This window comes from Lemur catta, chromosome 1 (genome assembly GCF_020740605.2).
Source record: "Lemur catta isolate mLemCat1 chromosome 1, mLemCat1.pri, whole genome shotgun sequence".
Lineage (NCBI taxonomy): Eukaryota > Metazoa > Chordata > Mammalia > Primates > Lemuridae > Lemur > Lemur catta.
This window is the reverse complement of record NC_059128.1, coordinates 66,723,626-66,742,934: the sequence shown is the minus strand read 5'-3', so window position 1 is coordinate 66,742,934 and position 19,309 is coordinate 66,723,626. Positions and strand designations below refer to the sequence as shown.

Below are 19,309 nucleotides of genomic sequence, written 5' to 3'. Positions count from 1 at the left end.
TACTAGCCACAGGGATTGTCCCTTCCCTTGCTCCTAGTCTGTGCTCCTACAGAAACATGGCACATGTGAGTGAAGAGGGGTGCTTCAAAATGTTTGTTCTAGTGTTATACTTCACAGTTTATAAAAACAATGCCTTAAGTGTTCATTGACAGGGGAAGGGCTGTATAATCTGAGATACATCCCTAATATGGTGCAATGCAGCAGTAGGCCTATATGAGTTGGTATAATAGGTCCTATGAGATTTATTATTGAGTTTATAAAGTGAGTTACAAAAAGATATTCACAATACATACCATTTTGTAGTGCATTCTAAAACAAGAAATGAACTAACTGTATTTTTCAGGTGTTTTACATATTTGGTATATGTATGTGAATCTATAGCAAATGCCTGAAAGCATCAACTCCAAATTGATGAGATGAGGAAGAATTAGGAAAACGAGTGATGAAAGGGACAGAATTGGGAGTGGTAATCAAACGGGATTTTATTCTATATGTAATGTTTTATTACTCTTAATAATTCATGTATTCATGAAATAAGCCATCGTAAAGGTTTATCCATATTCTTTCTTTTCTATTCTTCTCATTAGCAAAAGCAGAGAAAGCAGAAAATGACCACCTTCTTCATAAGGTTGTGTCCAACCTTATATGTCCTATATATAAGCATTTCTCCTGCCTCTGTGATCACAGCTTTTAGTTTCCCCTCCTCTTAGGGTCCTACTCTTTGATTTTATTACATCTGTCCAGTACACAGTAAACTAGTGTATAATTCCCCTTTATAAATTATTAAGAGCTAGTAAATTACTTATAGACCTTCAGTAAATGTTTTTGGATTTATTTTGGACTAAATTAGAGAAATCAAATGAATACCACAAGATGAGAATTGTCAAATTATTTTAAGATGTTACTTTCCATGAAATGGCATTTTAAAAGTGGTAACTGGTTCATTATTAACTCCCCTTTAAGTCTAGGCTGTTATTTTGTTTTCACTTCGAAAAACATGAAGTTTATGGGGCTGGGGTTGTGAGATTGCTGTGGAGTTGGTTGGTCCCAAATGTTCTTGGTTGATGGCATCAGTCCACTAGGGGGCACTCTAGGCTTTACTAGAAGTGAAGACTTTTTCTGATGGTGTCAGGGGGCTGAACAATTAGAAGAGACCAGAGAGCTTGTGAGTCAGTGAAATCACAGATGGCAAAGGGTGGGGGTGTTTGTGGAAAGTTCATCTCGGGTTTTCAGCTCTGATGTTCTATATAAAACCTCAGAAAGCTGCAGGCTATATCTCTATAAATCCACTGTGAGGATGATTTTCTGAGCAGAGGGTAAGGGAACTGGAGTTTACTGGGCATTGTGAACATGGAAGCTCAACAGAAAACATCTCCATTACCTGTTCTCAATTTTTTAATTTTTATGAGTAAAATTCCTGAAATTCATTCACCTAGAAATTATTCCAAATACCCGTGTATCTGATCTATTCATGTATCTTTGAGACTAGAAGGAACAAAAATAAACAGAAGAGAAGAAAAGAGAAAAAAATAAAGAACAAAAGTAGAAAGAGAAAAGGGAGAGGACAGTATCTAATTTGACCAGCATGTGTGGCTGATCAGAAGAGCTGTGTGGCCTGCAGGGTGTGGGGGAAAGGGCTGGACAGAAGGGGACAGGTAGAAATTATATCACAGTGAACATCATACATGTCTCCTGTTTTTATTTTAAGCAACCAAACTCCTACTTGGGAACATTTTATGGGCAGATGGTGATCTCCTGATATCTAGAAACTGTATTTATGTCTCAATTCACAATCCATACTATGAAATATTTTTTCTTTATTTGAATTTTTATAAAATTAAATTCTCAAATTTTCTGTCATAGTGTGTAATTTGGGAAATGGGTCACTCTTCCTGTGATTCTTCAAGGCACTGCCTTTCCCAGCTGAGACACTCATTCTTCCCAGACGTATCATTCCCTTTTCCTCACAAACTATTCCACAAACTACCCTCACATAAAGTGTTTTAAGAAAAAAATAACCCTCATATCTTAGCACGTTGATAACACTGCCTCCTACCCCACACTGGTCACATTCACAGTTTGGAGAGATGACTGTCAGTCTCACTGGGCCACTGTGGGTGGGGCTTCCTGTTAAGATGAATGATTGGTGCTCAGTGAGTCTGGTGGAACCTGATGACAGTAAGAACACGTTTGTCTGTACCCAGACGTGACACCCTCCAGAGCAGGGAGAAGCCACCCCAGCAACCAGGAAGGGGCCATGGAGAGGAGACTGGGAGCTCTGCTGGGGCTTCTGTGGCTCCAGGTTTGCTGTGAGTTGGGGCCGTGCCAGAAGGGGGACTGGGGAGAGTTTCACAGCTCACAGGGGAAGGGGAGGTCACATGAAGCTCTGGGATTGTCCTATGTCCTCAAGGGTGTTTCTTGGAATGTGTTTCAGGTTTGGAAACTGCATCAGTGATTCCCCAGTGACATCACATGTGTTTGCTTTTCTCTTTCCAAGCAGGGGTGAGAGGGCTGGAGGTGCAGCAGAGCCCTTCAGTCCTGAGTCTCCAGGAGGGATCCAGCCCTACTCTGAGGTGCAATTTTTCTGCTACCGTGTACAGTATGCAGTGGTTCCGACAGAATCCTGGGGGCGGCCTCATCAGTCTATTTATCATGACTTCAGGGACAAAGCAGAATGGAAGGTTAAATTCAACAATGAATTCTAAGGAACTCTATAGTGCCCTACACATCACAGCCACCCAGCTGGAGGACTCAGGCACCTACCTCTGTGCAGCGCAGGACGCACAGTGCTCCCAGGCAGTCTGTGGCCTGAACCCAAAGTGCAGCTGGGCCTGCAGCCCAACCCCTTCCATGGGGTGGGGGAGGGAGGGACGTTGCCCCCACAGTACCATTTGCACAGCTTTGGGTGTTTTGATTTACATTGTAGCACTTTTATCTCACCTAAAATTTGACAGTTTCAGAACTGCTATTTTCACTTGTTTTTATGTACTGTTTTCTCCCAGAAATTCCTTTGTAGGGAAAAGCTTTGAAATAGAGCCATTGGAGCAACTCATAAAGATGTCAAGTCCCCAATGTAGTATTAAAAGAGATCTCTTGTTAGAGAGCATATAAATTATTGTGATAAAAAAGTCTTGAAAAAAGACATGCTGATCGACAAATAGAAAAGTGATGATGACTCAGTATCTCAGTTAATTGTAGATGGTTCAACTTTCCAGGAAAAGGGAAGAGAGCATGTGTATTTTTTTCAATGCTTACATTCATATATTTCACTCCTGGGACCCATAACAAATATAATTAAAAGAATACAGAATGTCACTGAGTGTCAGGCACTCTCCCTAGCTTATTACATATATTTTCTAGGTACTGACAATATTTTATAAATGGGTACTTTCTCTTCACTTTGCACATGAATAAACTGAGGATTATACAGCATAAGTTCTTGCCTGAGCTCTCATAATTATTAAACTAGTGAAGCCAGGATGAGATTCCCTCTCAGGAAGTCTGACATCACAGCATGTACTCCAAGCTACCCAGTATAGAAGACTTTTCAGAATCACAAAATGGAAATGATTTCCATTAATAAAGTTGTACAATATAGTTACATACATCACTGAACAAAATATCCATTTTGTTCATTTCTAAATAGCATGTTTTAAAGGAGAGCTCATTTTCATTTTGTTATGTTATTATAAAATCCACTTGTCTTCCTTGCATTTAATGATCTATTGGTCATGATTTTGTAACATCATTTAAGGTCTGGGAAAAGGAGCAGAAAGCTTTCATAACTAGCCTAAAACACACCGTTATCTGCTGTGGCCACAGACCAAGACTTGATAACCAAATTCAAAGTTTAAACCTGCATATGGATCAATTACAACAATCTTGCCAATCTTGCAAGATATTCTATGGCAATGTGAGGGCACGGACTAGGACGAAGTGGGTCCCTGAGAACCAAGATGAAGACAAGCCAGTGGACTCCAGTGAAGCTAGGAGCGGGCCAGCTACCTGGGCATGGGACCTGTGCAGTCCCACGGGCCCTACTCTCACAAAGGGTGTGGTGCTTGGTTCAATGCTCTGTTATTGCTGCCTTGAAATTCTTAATAATTTCATCTTTGAACTTATGTTTTGTAAGTGAATTTGATAAGAGGACTGAGCATGTGCATGAGCAGAGGAGATGCACAGGGCAGCAGGACACAGGACAGGACACATGCAGGCTCAGGTTCATGGGCTCAGTGGGCAGCCCGTGGCCTGAGATTTGGTCAGGCCACTCCAAGCGCACAGGCACAACTGGGGCTGTCTGGTGCTCTCCAGATATCCAAAGTGGGTGGCAGTAAACTTTTTCACTAAATATTACAAAATAAAGTCATAAACATGAATGTTGCAATAAAGTATATTGGAGAGTAGAATTCTTCAAAAAGTTAATAAACTCTGGTCTTGATAATTGATATAATATTACAAAGTGAATATCTGCAGGTTTAGATATATTAATAGAAATTAAGTGTAAAGATAGTAGCCTGATGGAAAAAAACATTATTTTCATGTGAAGTTTTGAATGTACCAGTTATTAATATAGACGATAATTTTAAAAATTAATTTTTCTTATAATTAGAGATGCAGTAATAGTATACATGAATCAGCACTGTGAACTATACTCATATATTTGAAGTTCAGTTTCTCATACAATTTTCATAAGCTATACAAAATTTCAGAGGAAACATTAAAATGTCACTCATAAATTTACATCTACAGTGAAATTCATATTTATATAAAACTGATTTGTGTGAAGAGTTAAATCCTTTTAGAACAATTATTTCATGGGGAACATCAAACGTAGATGTACTAAAATTTATGTTTAAAATAATTCATCAGATGATATTGTTAACGTTGTTACAGTATATAAAATACTTTTAAGAGCTCCAGTATCAGTTGCATCCACAAAATATCCTCCTCAAAGTTAGAAATGATGAAAAATCTATTTAAGATCTTGCATTTACTGGGAGCACCTGACATCACTTTCAATTATAGTGCTTGAAAATGAAATTGCCAGAAGTATAAATTTTGTTAACCTAATAAATTGATTTGCAGAAAAGTGAGTAAAAAAAATCCTATGATTAATCAAGATATCACATTAATAAAGTTTTATTATTATATAAATGAAATTATGGCACCCTTTTTTTTAGCAGTTTGTAAGTTTATATTCTTATGTATAATTATAAACCCAATTGTGTTTTAGAAGTAATAAAATATTTTTTAAAACCTCTTTTTATTTTATTACCTAATGGTGTTTTTTCTTGGTTTTGAACAAGGAATACCAAATTTTTATTTTGCACTGGGCCCCACAAGTTATATAATATTGAACCCCCAAACTAAACTTGTAGGAAAGGAGCAGAGCTTGAAGCCAGAAGGCAATCAAGATGTTTGAGAAAGTGCCTTTTGCTTAACATATCAGGAAATTCCTCCCCTCTTCCAGGTTTTCCAAGTTGCTGAGAGGTGTGTGTGTGTGTATGTTTCCTTCAAGAAACATATGATATGCTGTAGATATAAATATATGAAATAGATCTCCAGAAAAGAACATTCTGCTTAGCCAAGACTCAGCCATGAAGTCCACCCACATATCACTATCTGTGATGGTCTTTACATTTAGTGAGTAAAATCCCATTTTATTCCATTTTACTATGGATTAAGGCTCCCCTTGATCCATAATCCATCACTGATAGTATAGGAGGATTGAAAATCCAGATAGGAACTCATCGTGAGAATCCTGCCTCTGCTTCTGAAGAGGCGCAAGGATTGGTTAGGGGCAACCTCAGACTCACTAAATTACAGGTGCATGTGAAAATGTTCTTGGAGTTCTATGAGGCAGGTTGATTTCTCCCCATTGTTGTATCACTCCATGCTGCACACAACCAGTCCTCAGTAAATATCTGCTTTCTTAAAGTGCATAAAAGGGTTTTAGAGCTAGGAAAGATCTTGGAAAACCTTTGGTGCAGACTCATTTTACAAAAACAGGCACTATATCCAAGATGCCTGTATGAAACAATTAGATAGTAAATCAGCTGAGAGTAGAAAGAAACTAGAGTTCCTCATTTCCTCCTTAGCATTCTTTCTTCTGCCTCCTTTCCCCCAGGACCATATTGCTCAACAAAGACAAAGTGTCTAAGGGAAGCCCAGCCACTTTGATCTCTGCAGTTTGGGTCTGGGAAAGCCTTGGTCCAATCAGTTTGACCATGAGAAGGGAGAATTCCAATTTCTGTGTTTGCCACTTTGGGCAGGAAAGGAGACTCAGACTGAGCCACTGTTATTCTAGCAGCAAATGAGTTCACCACTCACTGGCTTTACCTGGAGTGAGCCAAAAGGGATGATGCCATCCCCAATACCCAGATATATTTCTAAGGACTTTCCTAAAAACAGCAAGGTATATTTATTATGCCATGTGGACATGTCTTGAAGAAAGATTATGAATATAATGACTATCACACACACAGATTGCCAAAAAATGATCATTGAAATTGGGAAGCTAAGGAGAACATTGTCCTTATCAGCTGACAACCCATGAAGGTGCTACAAAAGCTCTTCTGGGCCGACACTTAAACTATGATCAGGTAATATTCAACAAAATAATCACGGACTTGGTATTCTGCCCAGGGGATGGCTATACCAGTGCTGTAGTTAATATATGGAACATTGTGCTCCCTGTGAGTGGTCATATTCAGATCCCTGCATTCAGTTCTTTATGTTATAACTCAAAAGGGCAAATATTGAACTAAAATTCTGACTCCGGAATGACGGATAAGACAACATTCTTCACCATAGCTGTCTTTAAATCTTTAAGGGTGTGAGATGTGAATAAGAGATTAGATTTATTCTTTGTAACTCTAGAGGACTAGTGAGTACAAATCACAGAAAGGGGGTTTCCTTCTGGAAATGAGGTTGTCTTAGTTTCCTAGAAACCATTTCTCATGATCATATCTTTAGGGTCAATTTTCTATTTGTACTATTCCCCTATGAGACATGGGTATTATTTAGAATTCCCTAATATTTATTCTTACAGAAGTAATAAAAAAATCAACAAATCAAAGTAGATGAGAAAGGGTTTTTGGAGGAGAGACATAATACTGGAAAATGACAGGACTGAATGATTTTATCAATATCTTTGCGAAGAACATTGTAGTGGTGTTTGGGAGAAAAATTGTAGTGTAAAATCTAAGCCAGCAATGGCCAAGGCAGCAAGAATCCATGACAGGAGGTTTGACTCATCCTTTAGAGGATAGTTCTACTACAGATTCGTCATTGTATCGAAGGACACGCCCTATTGATATTATCCGTTTTGATTTCAGAAGATACAAACACCTCAATAACAAGCTTGCATGTAGTTACATTTTAAAATCTGCTTATCAATGTTTTCTGAGAATTTTTCCTCTCTCATTCAGCATTTTGCAGAATGCAAACCACAAAGCTATAGGAAGAGATATCTTAAAACATGTCAGATTTCTCATGGCAAACCAACAGTCTATGGCTCACACTTTTCTATGTTTGGAGTATTAATAATTCATGGAACTTATCTCCTTGCGTCTTCATCATTGTGATTTAATTCCCCCCCCCTTTTTTTTTATCACATTCCTCTTTACTGAAGACAGATTCCACGTTTTGACTTTCAGTATTGCCAATTCTCTGGGAATAGCAAGGCTCTGGGCAAGACCAGGCGTGGCAGAGCAGAACCTGAGAGCAGAGGCACTTGAAACAGAGTAGTCTTTTCTCTCTGACTCTGATCTTTGGCTGACGTATTCCTTTCAGAAAGAATGTTTCTGAACAACAGACAAATCATGATGGTAGATTTTGCTGAAATGGAAAGTATTTAATTTTTTCTTTGAATCATTGTGCGTTCCTGATTTCAAACATATAAAATCGGTCCATTATTGAATAAATATCAACAACATCTACTTCTTTCTGATTTATTAGCAATGACTTAGTGTGCTTAAATACAAATCTTGATCTCTACACTCTTACTGTACATTTAATCTCTGATCTAAAACCTAATTTGTTTCACCTATTGGTGCTTTTATGCATCTGAGTCCCTCATATGGTAAGAGAATATTTACCCAGGAAGTACGGTAGTTAGGGATGTGACCACAAGATGGTAGTGCACCTCTGTAGTTGCAAAATATGCAGAGGGTTCCTTTTAGTGAATTCTGAATGAATAGGTTTATAACAGAAGCAGAACTTTTTTCTTATTGGCTGGGTAGACACTGTGAGAAACCACTATGAGTGCTGGAGAAAGGAAGGACAACCAGATGATATAAGTAGCTCTTATGGCTGGAGATTGCAGGTCTGTCACTGCTGCTAATTAGGAAGAATAATGATGACATCTATTCACATTTTATTTATTTTCTTGTGGCTGCAGCTGGACTGTGAGTTGAGGGTTTTTGGGGAAAAGACTATATTAATGGATGTTTTGTAGATGTCCAGGAGAAAACTTGCTTTACTGAGGCTGCCTTTAGTTACTGTAGAAAAATAGAACTCTAGGGAATAATTAACTGACAACCCTTCTCCTTTCTCTTTTTCCTTGTGAACAGGTGTAAGAAGAGGAGAGAATGTGGGGCTGCATCCTCCTACCCTGAATGTCCAGGAAGGAGACACCTCTGTTATCAACTGTTCTTACTCAAACAGCAACTCAGACTACTTCCCTTGGTATAAGCAAGTGCTTGGAAAAGGTCCTGAATTCATCACAGACATTCGTTCAAATAGCAACGAAAAACGCGAAGGAAGATTCACCGTTTTATTAAATAAGACGGCCAAACATCTCTCCCTGCGCATTGCAGGCACCCGACCTGGAGACTCAGCTGTCTACTTCTGTGCAGAGAATACACATTGCTTCCCAGGCACCTGTAACCTATACCCAAACCTGAGACTGGAGCTGAAGCCACACTGCCTTTCCTTTGGCATAGACCTTCAATTTACATAGTATAAAGGGAACAGTCAGATGAAGAGATGCATAGGGCAAGGTACAGAGGAAGGGGCGCTGAACTTCCATGCCCTCTCTGGCCCTGTCACCGTCCCTGTGTTCAGCAATCAGGAAGCTCCACATAGTGGATTTTTGGAGGGAATTAGTGAAGCTTTATTTTTAAATGCAGGTTTTAAAGATGACTTTACCTTTGCTATTCAGACTCCTCTCCTGTAAATATCCCCTCAGTATCAATATCACAATCCCTACTACAGATGGACTTTCAACTCTTACCTTTCAAAAATTGCTTTTCTTATTGTTTTCTGATTGCACATTACATGACAAATATAGAAAACATGAAATTGATAATTCTGTGCCCAGATAAGTTTTTGCTAAAGTTTGGTTAATTTCTTCATAGGTTCTTATTATTATTATGATCATGATTTTTTACTGAATACTACATCTTGAATTTAGCATTTCTCAGTTCATCAAATCTTCTCAAACACATGCTGTTTAATAGCTCCATGAGAGATTTCCGTAAGTCACAGTCATTTTTATATTCTCACTCTCTATACTGGTTGTAAAATTTGACAGCCCTTTCTACCTGCTGTTTCTTGTTGAGAAAATGTGGCTTAGGTTTTCCTTTAGAGTCTATTTAGGATAGATACAGTTTGTTTGAGGGAAATTAAGATAGAAAATGATCTGAGAATGAGAGTTTCAGATTAAACTCACCAATCTATTCTTCTTTTTCAAAATACTATTAGTATCAGTTCATATTTACTCTCTCATAGAAATAAGAGGGGGAGATGTGAGTTTTAATCACTGCTGGATCTGCAGAACCTAGCACAAGCTTTTTCACATAATGAATAATCAGTAGATGTTTTCTAAAGAAAGAAGGAAAAAGTGAATTATGCTATATTCAAAGTTTTGATTTAGACTTTGTGGTTGAATGAAACTTATAAATTGATTTGTGAAGAATAAAACTCTTTAAAAACTATATTTGTTTACATGATTATTCAAGAATGTTTTATTTCTTGCTGTTTATTTATGCCTTTCTTTCTCCATAAAGTTTCATTGTTTTAAGATGGTTAAATTTATTCCCAGACATTTACTTTCTATTGCTACCTTTATCTTTCTTTTTGGGGTATGTGAGGAAGTTTTTCATATATGATTTTTAGCTACATTACACAATTTTTAATAGTGGGTTGCAGAAAGCATTTGGACTAATGGGTAATTTAAATAGCTTGCTATAAATCCCTGCCTCACTTTCATATTTTGACTGAATTAAACATTAGTATAAGTTTCTTTTTAAAGTGGTATCTTCTAGTGTTGTAGATAAATCAATGGAAATGAAGAGGTTGCATACATAGTTAATTCCCTAATTCTCCCACCCCTGGTCTTGGGTAGGTTAATTTGAAGATCCCTCATATTGTTCCTATGGATGGATGTAATTGGCAGTTGGCATAGTGAGAATGATCCCTCTTAGCTGAGTTATGGTTGTTAGTTATTAGCTAAGTGGCTTGTTCTTATAGGGAAACTTATTGGATTAAATTAGGGTTAGAACAGCTAAGCAAGGATGGTCAGGATTGTGGCCCAGCACCTCAACTGGCTTTTATTATTGGTGTTTCTGTACCACTAGCTCTGGTCCAGTAGAAGCAAGTTGACTCTTGGCTGGCCCATTTTCTCTAAGACTGAAAATGGAGTGAGTGGTAATCATGGTTCATACTCTATTGGTTTATTTCTTGGTTAAGAGAGAGAGAGTGTGTAATTGCTATTGGTTTGATTGCTGTATCTTACTTAGATGGCAATTTTTCCAATGGAAGGAAAAATAATTCTTTAGCCAGAGTGTGCAGAGCCAGTACACAGTTAGCTCAGATCCAGACACATTAAGCTTTAAACCTTAACAGGTAATAAAATTTACTGTAAAACCACCTTCTGATGTTGGCATTGATTGAAACAAATAGATCAATGAAACTGAATAAAACATGTGGAACAAATATACCAAGGTTGGTGTATTTTCTTCTATTGCCTGTGTACAAATTTTCTGGTTTAAAACAACAGAAATATTTTTGCAACTAGTTTCACTAAACTGAAATCAAGATGTCAGTAGAGACCCTTTCCGAGGCTATAAGAGAGGATCTGTTCCTTGCCTCTTCCAACTCTGATGGCTGCCGGTTGTGGTCTCTCACTCTCATCTCTGCCTCTGTGGTCACCCTGGCTTCTCTTCTCCTGTTGTCATGTCTCCCTTTGCCTCCCTTTTGTAAGTATGCACGTGATTGCCCTTAAGGCCCATATAATCCAGGATAATCTTCCCATTTTAGTATCCTTCCCTTAATCATAACTGAAAAGTCTTTTTTTTTTCCACCATAAAAGGGTAACATTCACAGATTCCAGGAATTAGAATGTGATTTTTTTTCTGTAGACATTATTTTTCCTACCACAGTTGACATGGCTGGTGCTTTTCTTTTCCATTTTGAGAAAATGATATATGTATTAGGCAGAGTCTAGTCAGAAAAATAGATATAACGTTAATTGTTTTATTTTATTTTCTAAGTGTTTTAAATTTTATTTAATTTTTAATTTTGGTGTGTAGTTCAGTCTGTGAATTTTGAATTTTAATACATTTTATAGATTCATGTAACCATCACCCAAACATGCAGTACAGTTTTATCACCCCCAAAACACTCTTGTGCTATCCTTTCACAATCATACCTTTCCCATCCTCAAATGCTTGCTCTGCTCCATTATCTTTTTCTGAATGTCATATGAATGGAACATACAATATGTAAACTTGTGTGAAGTCTGAGTTATCGATTAGAGGAAGTACATTCTTGATTTCCATCTCTGCCTTCATGCACCAGTTTCTCCACACCTCAATGTATTATACTCATAAGTCATTTCACAGGAATAACTCATCATTTCCAGTGTTTGAATATCTTTGGAGATTTGATTTATAGTTCTGCAAAAGAAACCCCATGGCAATTGATAATGGAGAGGTTCAGCTGAGGGTTTTTAATTGTACCGACTCTATCCTAAATTTTTATCAGCAGACGTTTTTGTAACATTTTAATGCTAATTTGATTGATCAAAATTCACTTTAGCCATCTTTGGGTATGGTTACTATTTAGGTCTTCCCACAATTCTTTAAGTTGGTTGCACTAGCTATGGCTTTGTAGAGCTGAATTATAACATTAGAGTGATTATTGCTTTAAGTAAAGTGTGTATCTATGCAAATTGTTTTATTAGCAAAAGAACAAAGTGGATTAAGTTAGAAATATATAATGTTCTATAATTAAATGAGAAGATACTACTGAAGGAAGAAAAAATGCAAAGGAGAATATGATAGTGGTTCCAAAGAATTCTGTTCCATTAGACTTGGATGGAGCTGTCTAGTTTAGGAAACTATGCTACTTTAACGATCTTAGCACTCATCTTCTATGGATGTCTGTTTCAGAAGATTCTCCAGAGAACCTCAGTTTAAGATCTTTAATGTGAGCAACTTTTTAATTCTTGTCATTTAAAGATGGATGATGTCATAGTAATCAGTACAAACTAACCACAGATGAACTCCTTGTGCTTTATCTGCTGAACTGGTAATAAACAGTACCCACAAAGGCCATTTCTATGAGGTTCAAAGGCAATCATTCTCTGGAATTTTTCTCAGAAGTCACCCAGATTTAGGTCATGTGAAGATTGATTAAATAAAAGACCAGGAAACCCAACCTGTCCCTGTTGATGAAAGGACTGAATATCATAGGTTTATTTATCTGGTTAAATTTGCAAAAGAATGGAATATGTATGGTTCAGGACATTCTGAGTAATATGAACCTACTAGTGACCAGTTCACAGTGAGAGAACACATGACTTTGTAAGGGGGAATACTGCAGGGCCATGAGGGCTAAGGGTAATAATATATTAGGCCATGGGAATTCAAGGATGTCTGATGCAGTATTGAATATCAGCTTTAATATTCCATCTGTTATTTCCACATTTTCAGAGAATCACAAGGTGATAAAAAAAGCAAAGTTCCTGAGTGAGGGTAAAAACTCACATAACTGTCCCCAAAATATATGTTCTCCTACTTACAGATAATTTGAAATGTCATAGATAGGGAACACAAAATCAAATTGCTTTTAGCTATTGCGAGTTGCTGTGTCTTTCTAACGGGAGATGCCTTCAACCTATGTAAAAAATAAAAAGACTACTACCAATAAATACTCATAACAGACACAAGGAATATAATTGTACACAACCCTTTTGGAGATACTCTGTTTTCTTAAGACAATATTCCAGTTCATATCTCATTTTTACAGTCTTCATGGGATTTTCTGGATTCCAAAAAAACACATGAACTGGCTACATTCCCTGCTATCCTAGAAAAGTTTCCCCCTAAATGTTTGTTTAATATGGCAGCCATATGTCTTTTCTGCAATGAGTTGTCTCTGGATGGCTTTAGCAAGTTCTTTGAGATCATTTGGTTCCACCAGGAAGCCTTTCTGGCTTTCATATATCTAATCTTCATTCATAAAACAAATCAATAACTCATCAAGGAAAAAATTACTTAACTTCTCCATGGATTTGTCTTCTTGTTCTATAAGAGGTATTAGCATAAGGACTTTAGTCAAAAGGGCATGTCTAGCATGATCATCAGCTCAAGCATTTATTTCCTAGCTTCTATAGTGTCTTTCATACTGTGGAGCTCTGTATTTATTATGGAAATTTCTTTGAGTAGCATCAAGACATCAAATAATTTTGTATTTGGTGTCCAGTTTTATAGAGATACATGAGAAAGTTGAGAAAAAGCTAAAAGGTTAAGAAACCTCACTGTATCCATAGTATTTGGAAGTGGCGAACTACACTAAAACATCTTGACTGCCATTCTATATATTTTTTGTAATATATATTTGTATGTATTTTTTGTAATTTGACATGCTCCGTGGAGAGTCACAAGTTCAGCTACTTGAATTAAGTTTGCTTCTGCTAAGGGACTGGATTTTATCACGGACTCTGGAGTAGTTATCCCATAACCAGCTGCACGTTATCCCTTTTAAAATTTGAAGATAAGACTTTAAAAAACAAAATTAATTAAGAAGTAGGTATGATATTGTCCAAAATATCTCTTCTGGAAATGGACATTTCTTGAATAACAGAAGTACAATTTATGAGACTCTTTTGAATGATACATATATTAGAATTGAATACTATTAATATAAGGAGAAATTAATATTGCATAAGTAGTAAACTGGTAAAAAATATTGGGTATTTTAGAGAGCAGTACAGTTGTACTGTATGTGTTTTAATCAGATTTAATGGTGATTCCATGAAAGATCTGAAGATGCTTCAACCAATTTAGACAAAGCTGAAATTATTTTGAGACAAGGAGGATAAGCTATGGCTGCTGTATTAAGAAATAGCCTATGATAGGCAGTGAGTTTTTGTTGTTTGCCATGTTGTTGAGTAATACCCCAGGGCATGGCCTTCCCTATAGTGTTCACACACAAGGAAAGTTTTCTCACAATCAGTGCTGCTATGATCAGCTGTCCTGGGAAGATGTATGGGGTCATCTAGGATACATCCCATTCAGAGCTGGGCATAGAGAATGTACTGTCTTGTGACTCATTTAGGGCTCCAATTAGGGTAATGGAAAAATATAAATTCAAAGATCTAATAACTTAATGACCACACTCTGGTGTCTAATCTAGATCTTATGAACAGAGGTGGGTTGTGAAAATTTAAAAGTGAAGGGGACCTTTATGACAGGACTCAATGTCTAAGGGATTCATTGTGAACTTCTTCAGCAAAGGAGGATTAGTTTTTTCTGCTGTTTTGCCCCAAGATAGGCACCGAACAGACATTGGAAATGAGGAGGAATATTGCTATATCAATAATGAAGTCGAAAGATTTGCAGAGATTAGTCCAAACAGCTTTGCCTTTTTATCATAATGTGATTAATTTCCACCTTAGGAGAAACAACAACATACATAGATGTGAGGATACATGATTATCACATCTTATGTTGTCTCCATCATCCATTACATGTAGTATTTTAAAATTTTTATTTATTCATTTTAATTTAAAAAATTTAGTCGTTATGAGTGCATGACAGTAGTATATACATGTGTTACTTTTAAATAAGTGCCTACCTCCCATTTCCATCACAGACATAATGACTGAATATAGTAGTCAGTTGAATTATCAATATTCTTTTCACTATACCTATGCTTGTTTTCAGATTTAATTGTTACCACATTAAGAGTTGATTAATCAAAAAAAAAAAGTTTGCTTTAGATGAGATTCTGAGCCAGTACAAAGAGAAGTTTGACATGACACACACCCACTTGCTACACCAGGAAACCTCTGTTTCCTGTTTTAGGGCAGCAGCAGCAGCACATAGCCCAGTAAGTTTTCTCTCATCCTGTCAGGCTCATCTCACAGTGCAGTCCTGGAATTGAAGGAGAACAAGATATTTTCCCTCTAGAAGAAGAACCAAACATGTTGCTCTGCAGCCTGATGAAGGTGGTCACAGCTTCAGTGTGGCTAGGTAGGGATGGCCCAGTGGGATTATGCTTCCTCTGTGATCTAAGGACTGGGGGTTCAGGAATTGTCTTATGGAGATTTTGGGAAGGAGGGTAACAGGGTGTAAAAATAGAATTTGTTTGTCCCACACCACTTATCTTTAAACCTTCTGATTCTATTTTTTTTCCTTCAGGATCTGGTATGGCCCAGAAAGTAACCCAGTCCCAACCAGCAATGTTGGTGCAGGAGAAGGAGGCTGTGACTCTGGACTGCACATATGACACCAGTGCAAGTGTGACTAGTTATTCTCTATTCTGGTACAAGCAGCCCAGCAGTGGGGAGATGATTCTCCTTATTCGTCAGGACTCCTATAACCAGCAAAATGCAACAGAAGGTCGCTACTCATTGAATTTCCAGAAGGCCAGCAAAAGCATCAAGCTTGTCATCTCAGCTTCACAAGTGGGGGACTCAGCGATCTATTTCTGTGCCCTGAGTGAGCCCACAGTGAGAGGATTGTTGGAGGGAGGTGTACAAAAACCTCAGGGTTCTGTTTGTGACATCACCTGCTGTAGGGACCAAAGGAGGGAATCACCATCACAGACAGGAAGTGGCTAGGCCTGTGGCAGCACAGGTGTATGGTTGGAGGGAAAACCCGCAGGACTCATACAGAAGGTTTTCCTGTATTTCCTGTAACTCAGAACTCTCTCAGGAAGGAGAAATGGCTATACACAGGACATTTTCTGAAAAAGAACTTCACTAGAGAGATTGAACAGCAGATTTGAGCAGGCAAGGCAAAAAATCCACAAACTTGAAGATAACTCAATTGAAACTATCCAGTTTGAGGAAGAGGGAAAAAAGAAAGAAAGAAGCACTAACCGTGCCTTAAGTAGCCCATGAGACATTATCAAATTTTCAGGCATTAGAATAACAGGAGTCCCAGAGGGTAGGAATGAGAGCAAAAGGAAGGAATATTTTAATAAATAATGACCAAAAACTTCCTAAATTTGATGGAAGACATGATTCTGTACATCCGAGAAGTTCAACAAGCACCAAGTAGGATAAAGGCAAAAAATTTCGCATTGAGACACTTTATCATCAAACTGTCCAAAGACAAGGGCAAATTGAGAATCTTGAAAGCTGCACGTGATACATGACTAATCACATGCAAGGGGTTCTTAGTGAGGTTAGCAGTCAGTTTCTCTTCAGAACCCATGGAAGTCCGAAGGCAGCGGGATGACATATTGAAAGTGCTGAAAGAAACAAACTGTCAAGCAATAATTTTATATCTGGCAACCTATTTTTTCAAAAATAAAGAAGAAATTAAGATAATCGAGAGATAAATTAAAGTTGAGGGTGTTCATTGCTTGTGGATTTTCCCTACAGGATAATCTGAAGGGAATTTTCCAGGCTGAAATGAAATGGGACTAGACTGTAGTAACCAGGAGCTACACAAAAAAATAATGAACAACAAATGGTAAAAGTAACTGTATAGGTAAATATAAAGCCAGTAAGTTTGTGCTTTTGGTTTGTATCTTCTCTTTTTCTCTATATGATTTAAAAGACAAGTGCATAAACCATCACTCTAGATACTGTATATTAATGGGAACACAATGGGTAAAGATGCGTGTGTGTGTGTGTGTGTGTGTGTGTATGTGTGTGTTTCTACATGTATAATGATCTCCTTCATTGTTGTTTTTAACAGTACAACTTACATATTTCGAATGGACACAAAATTGGTACCATTTACAGAAGCATCTATCTTAAAGTAAATTTCCTTTAAATGAAATCTGCTTTCCAACACTTTTTGAGGTTTACAAGACACATCTAGAAAACGTACTACTGTGGAAAATGAAGACTACTTAAAACTCATGGGAGAGAGCTGTGGTTTTTCTTTTTGTTTAATTGCTATAACACTGTCCTTTAGGCATATGAGAGTTTCGTATTTTCTCTAGACATCATTAGGCACCGAAATTTTCAAGACAACTTTGATGCCATATGAATTCTGTCCTTTGGATAGCACTGATATGGCTCTTGGGTTCACCAGACATTTGATCTATTGAATCACTTATGTAACTTTTTTGTTAAAAACCTTACAAGGTCGGGGGACGGGTGCTTCTTATAGATTGTGCTTTAGGTCCACATTAAATTTCAAAGACATTATACTTTGTTTTCATAAATTTTCCAAGACTGTACTGCCACCTGTGTTGCTGGCAGTCCTCCTTTGATTTTTACATTTATTGAGAGAAATGATTGTTGTGATTTCTGTCAAGTGCAATGTACTCTTGGAGAAAAGGATTTCAACATCAGCACCTTTTCCCTCATTCTGTTTCCTATGTAGTTGTTGGTGGGAATGGGAAGGGCCTTTCCAGACACCATCTTTGGTCAATACTGGTTACATGGCTCTTGAGTAGAAAGGGCCTGCACCATTGTTGGCCTCCAGCCGTCAGCTTCTGCTAGAGCATGAAGCAGGTTGTGGAACAGAGAAGAAGCAGTAGTTGTCTGTGCTTGTTTCTCTGTACACTCAAGCTTCCTGCATGGATATCTCTCTGATAGATCTGGTTTGCTGGTGAGGTTAGGATTGAAATGCAGAGAGAGACAAGATCCATAATTTTTTTCAGATTAATTCTTATATGTCAATTTTATACAAAAAAGAAAATAAAAGGATCTAGACAAATGAACAGGCATATTGGGTTTTCTTAACAGTTTAAGTACTGAAGGCAGGTTCACCTCTATTGTACCAACTCAAATAAGTGGTGTTTTGACACAGATGTGTCATTGGTACAAAAGGGAATGACAAATTCCAAGCTCATCTAGTTCCTGGTCTTGTTAAAAAATGTTGCATAGGTTGCAAGTTGGAACCATGTTTGTTCAGGCGGATTTTAGCCTGTTCTGTTTCAAAAGGATTTTCTTTTTGAGTTACAAGGAATTTATTTAAAAATTGAAGATAATGGAATAGTATAGGTGTGTCTGGTTTGACATGGAGAAGAGCAATGCAATATGAAATACTCCTTGAATTGCATTAATCACCCAGATTTGTGTAATAGAATATGTTATGACTATTCCATTATATAGAAAAAATGAAATATGACTATAGTTTTCAGTCAAGGAAAATGGCTATTTGAAATAACTGCTTTGACTTAGACAAGAGTTGCCAATAGATGAAAACCTGCACGCATATACTCATCCATCTGCCACACACACACACACACACACACACACACACACATGGTTACATGGGACCAAATGCTTATTAAATTTAAAAATTTATTGATACATACATTTTTATATATTTATGGGGTACATGTGATATTTTGTTATATGCATGCAATGTGTAATGATCAAGATGGGGTATTTAAGATATCCATCACCAAAAACATTTATCATTTCTATGTGTTGAGAACTTGATATGTTCTCATTTCTAGCTACTTTGAAATATACAATACATTGTTGCTAAGTATAGTCACCCTACTCTGCTATGAAACATTAGAACTTGTTCCTTCTATATAATTGTATGTTTGTACCCATTAACAAACCTCTCTTCAACACCTCCCGACACACCCACCACACCCTTTCCAGTCTCTAGTAACCATCATTCTACTATCTACTTTCATGAGATTGACTTTTTTTGAGCTCCCACATGAGTGAGAAAATGCATTATTTGTCTTTCTATGTCCAGCTTATTTCACTTAACATAATGACCTCAAGTTCCATCCATGTTGCTGCAAATGCCAGGATTTCAGTCTCTTACATGGCTGAATAGTATTCCATTGTGTAAACAGATCACATTTTCGTTATCCATTCATAGCTTGATGGACACTTAGGTTGATTCCATATCTTTGTTATTGTGACTAG

General features: G+C 37.3%; 2 gene segments (V, D, J or C); both read left to right on the top strand.

The window, feature by feature from the left end:
- Nucleotides 1-8,310: 8,310 nt before the first annotated feature.
- On the top strand, nt 8,311-9,940 carry LOC123620740. The segment is given in 2 exon segments: nt 8,311-8,408; nt 8,574-9,940. Coding segments are annotated over 2 exon segments (441 nt in total).
- Nucleotides 9,941-15,370: 5,430 nt separating this feature from the next.
- Nucleotides 15,371-16,072, top strand: LOC123630538. The segment is given in 2 exon segments: nt 15,371-15,482; nt 15,651-16,072. Coding segments are annotated over 2 exon segments (471 nt in total).
- Nucleotides 16,073-19,309: the final 3,237 nt, after the last annotated feature.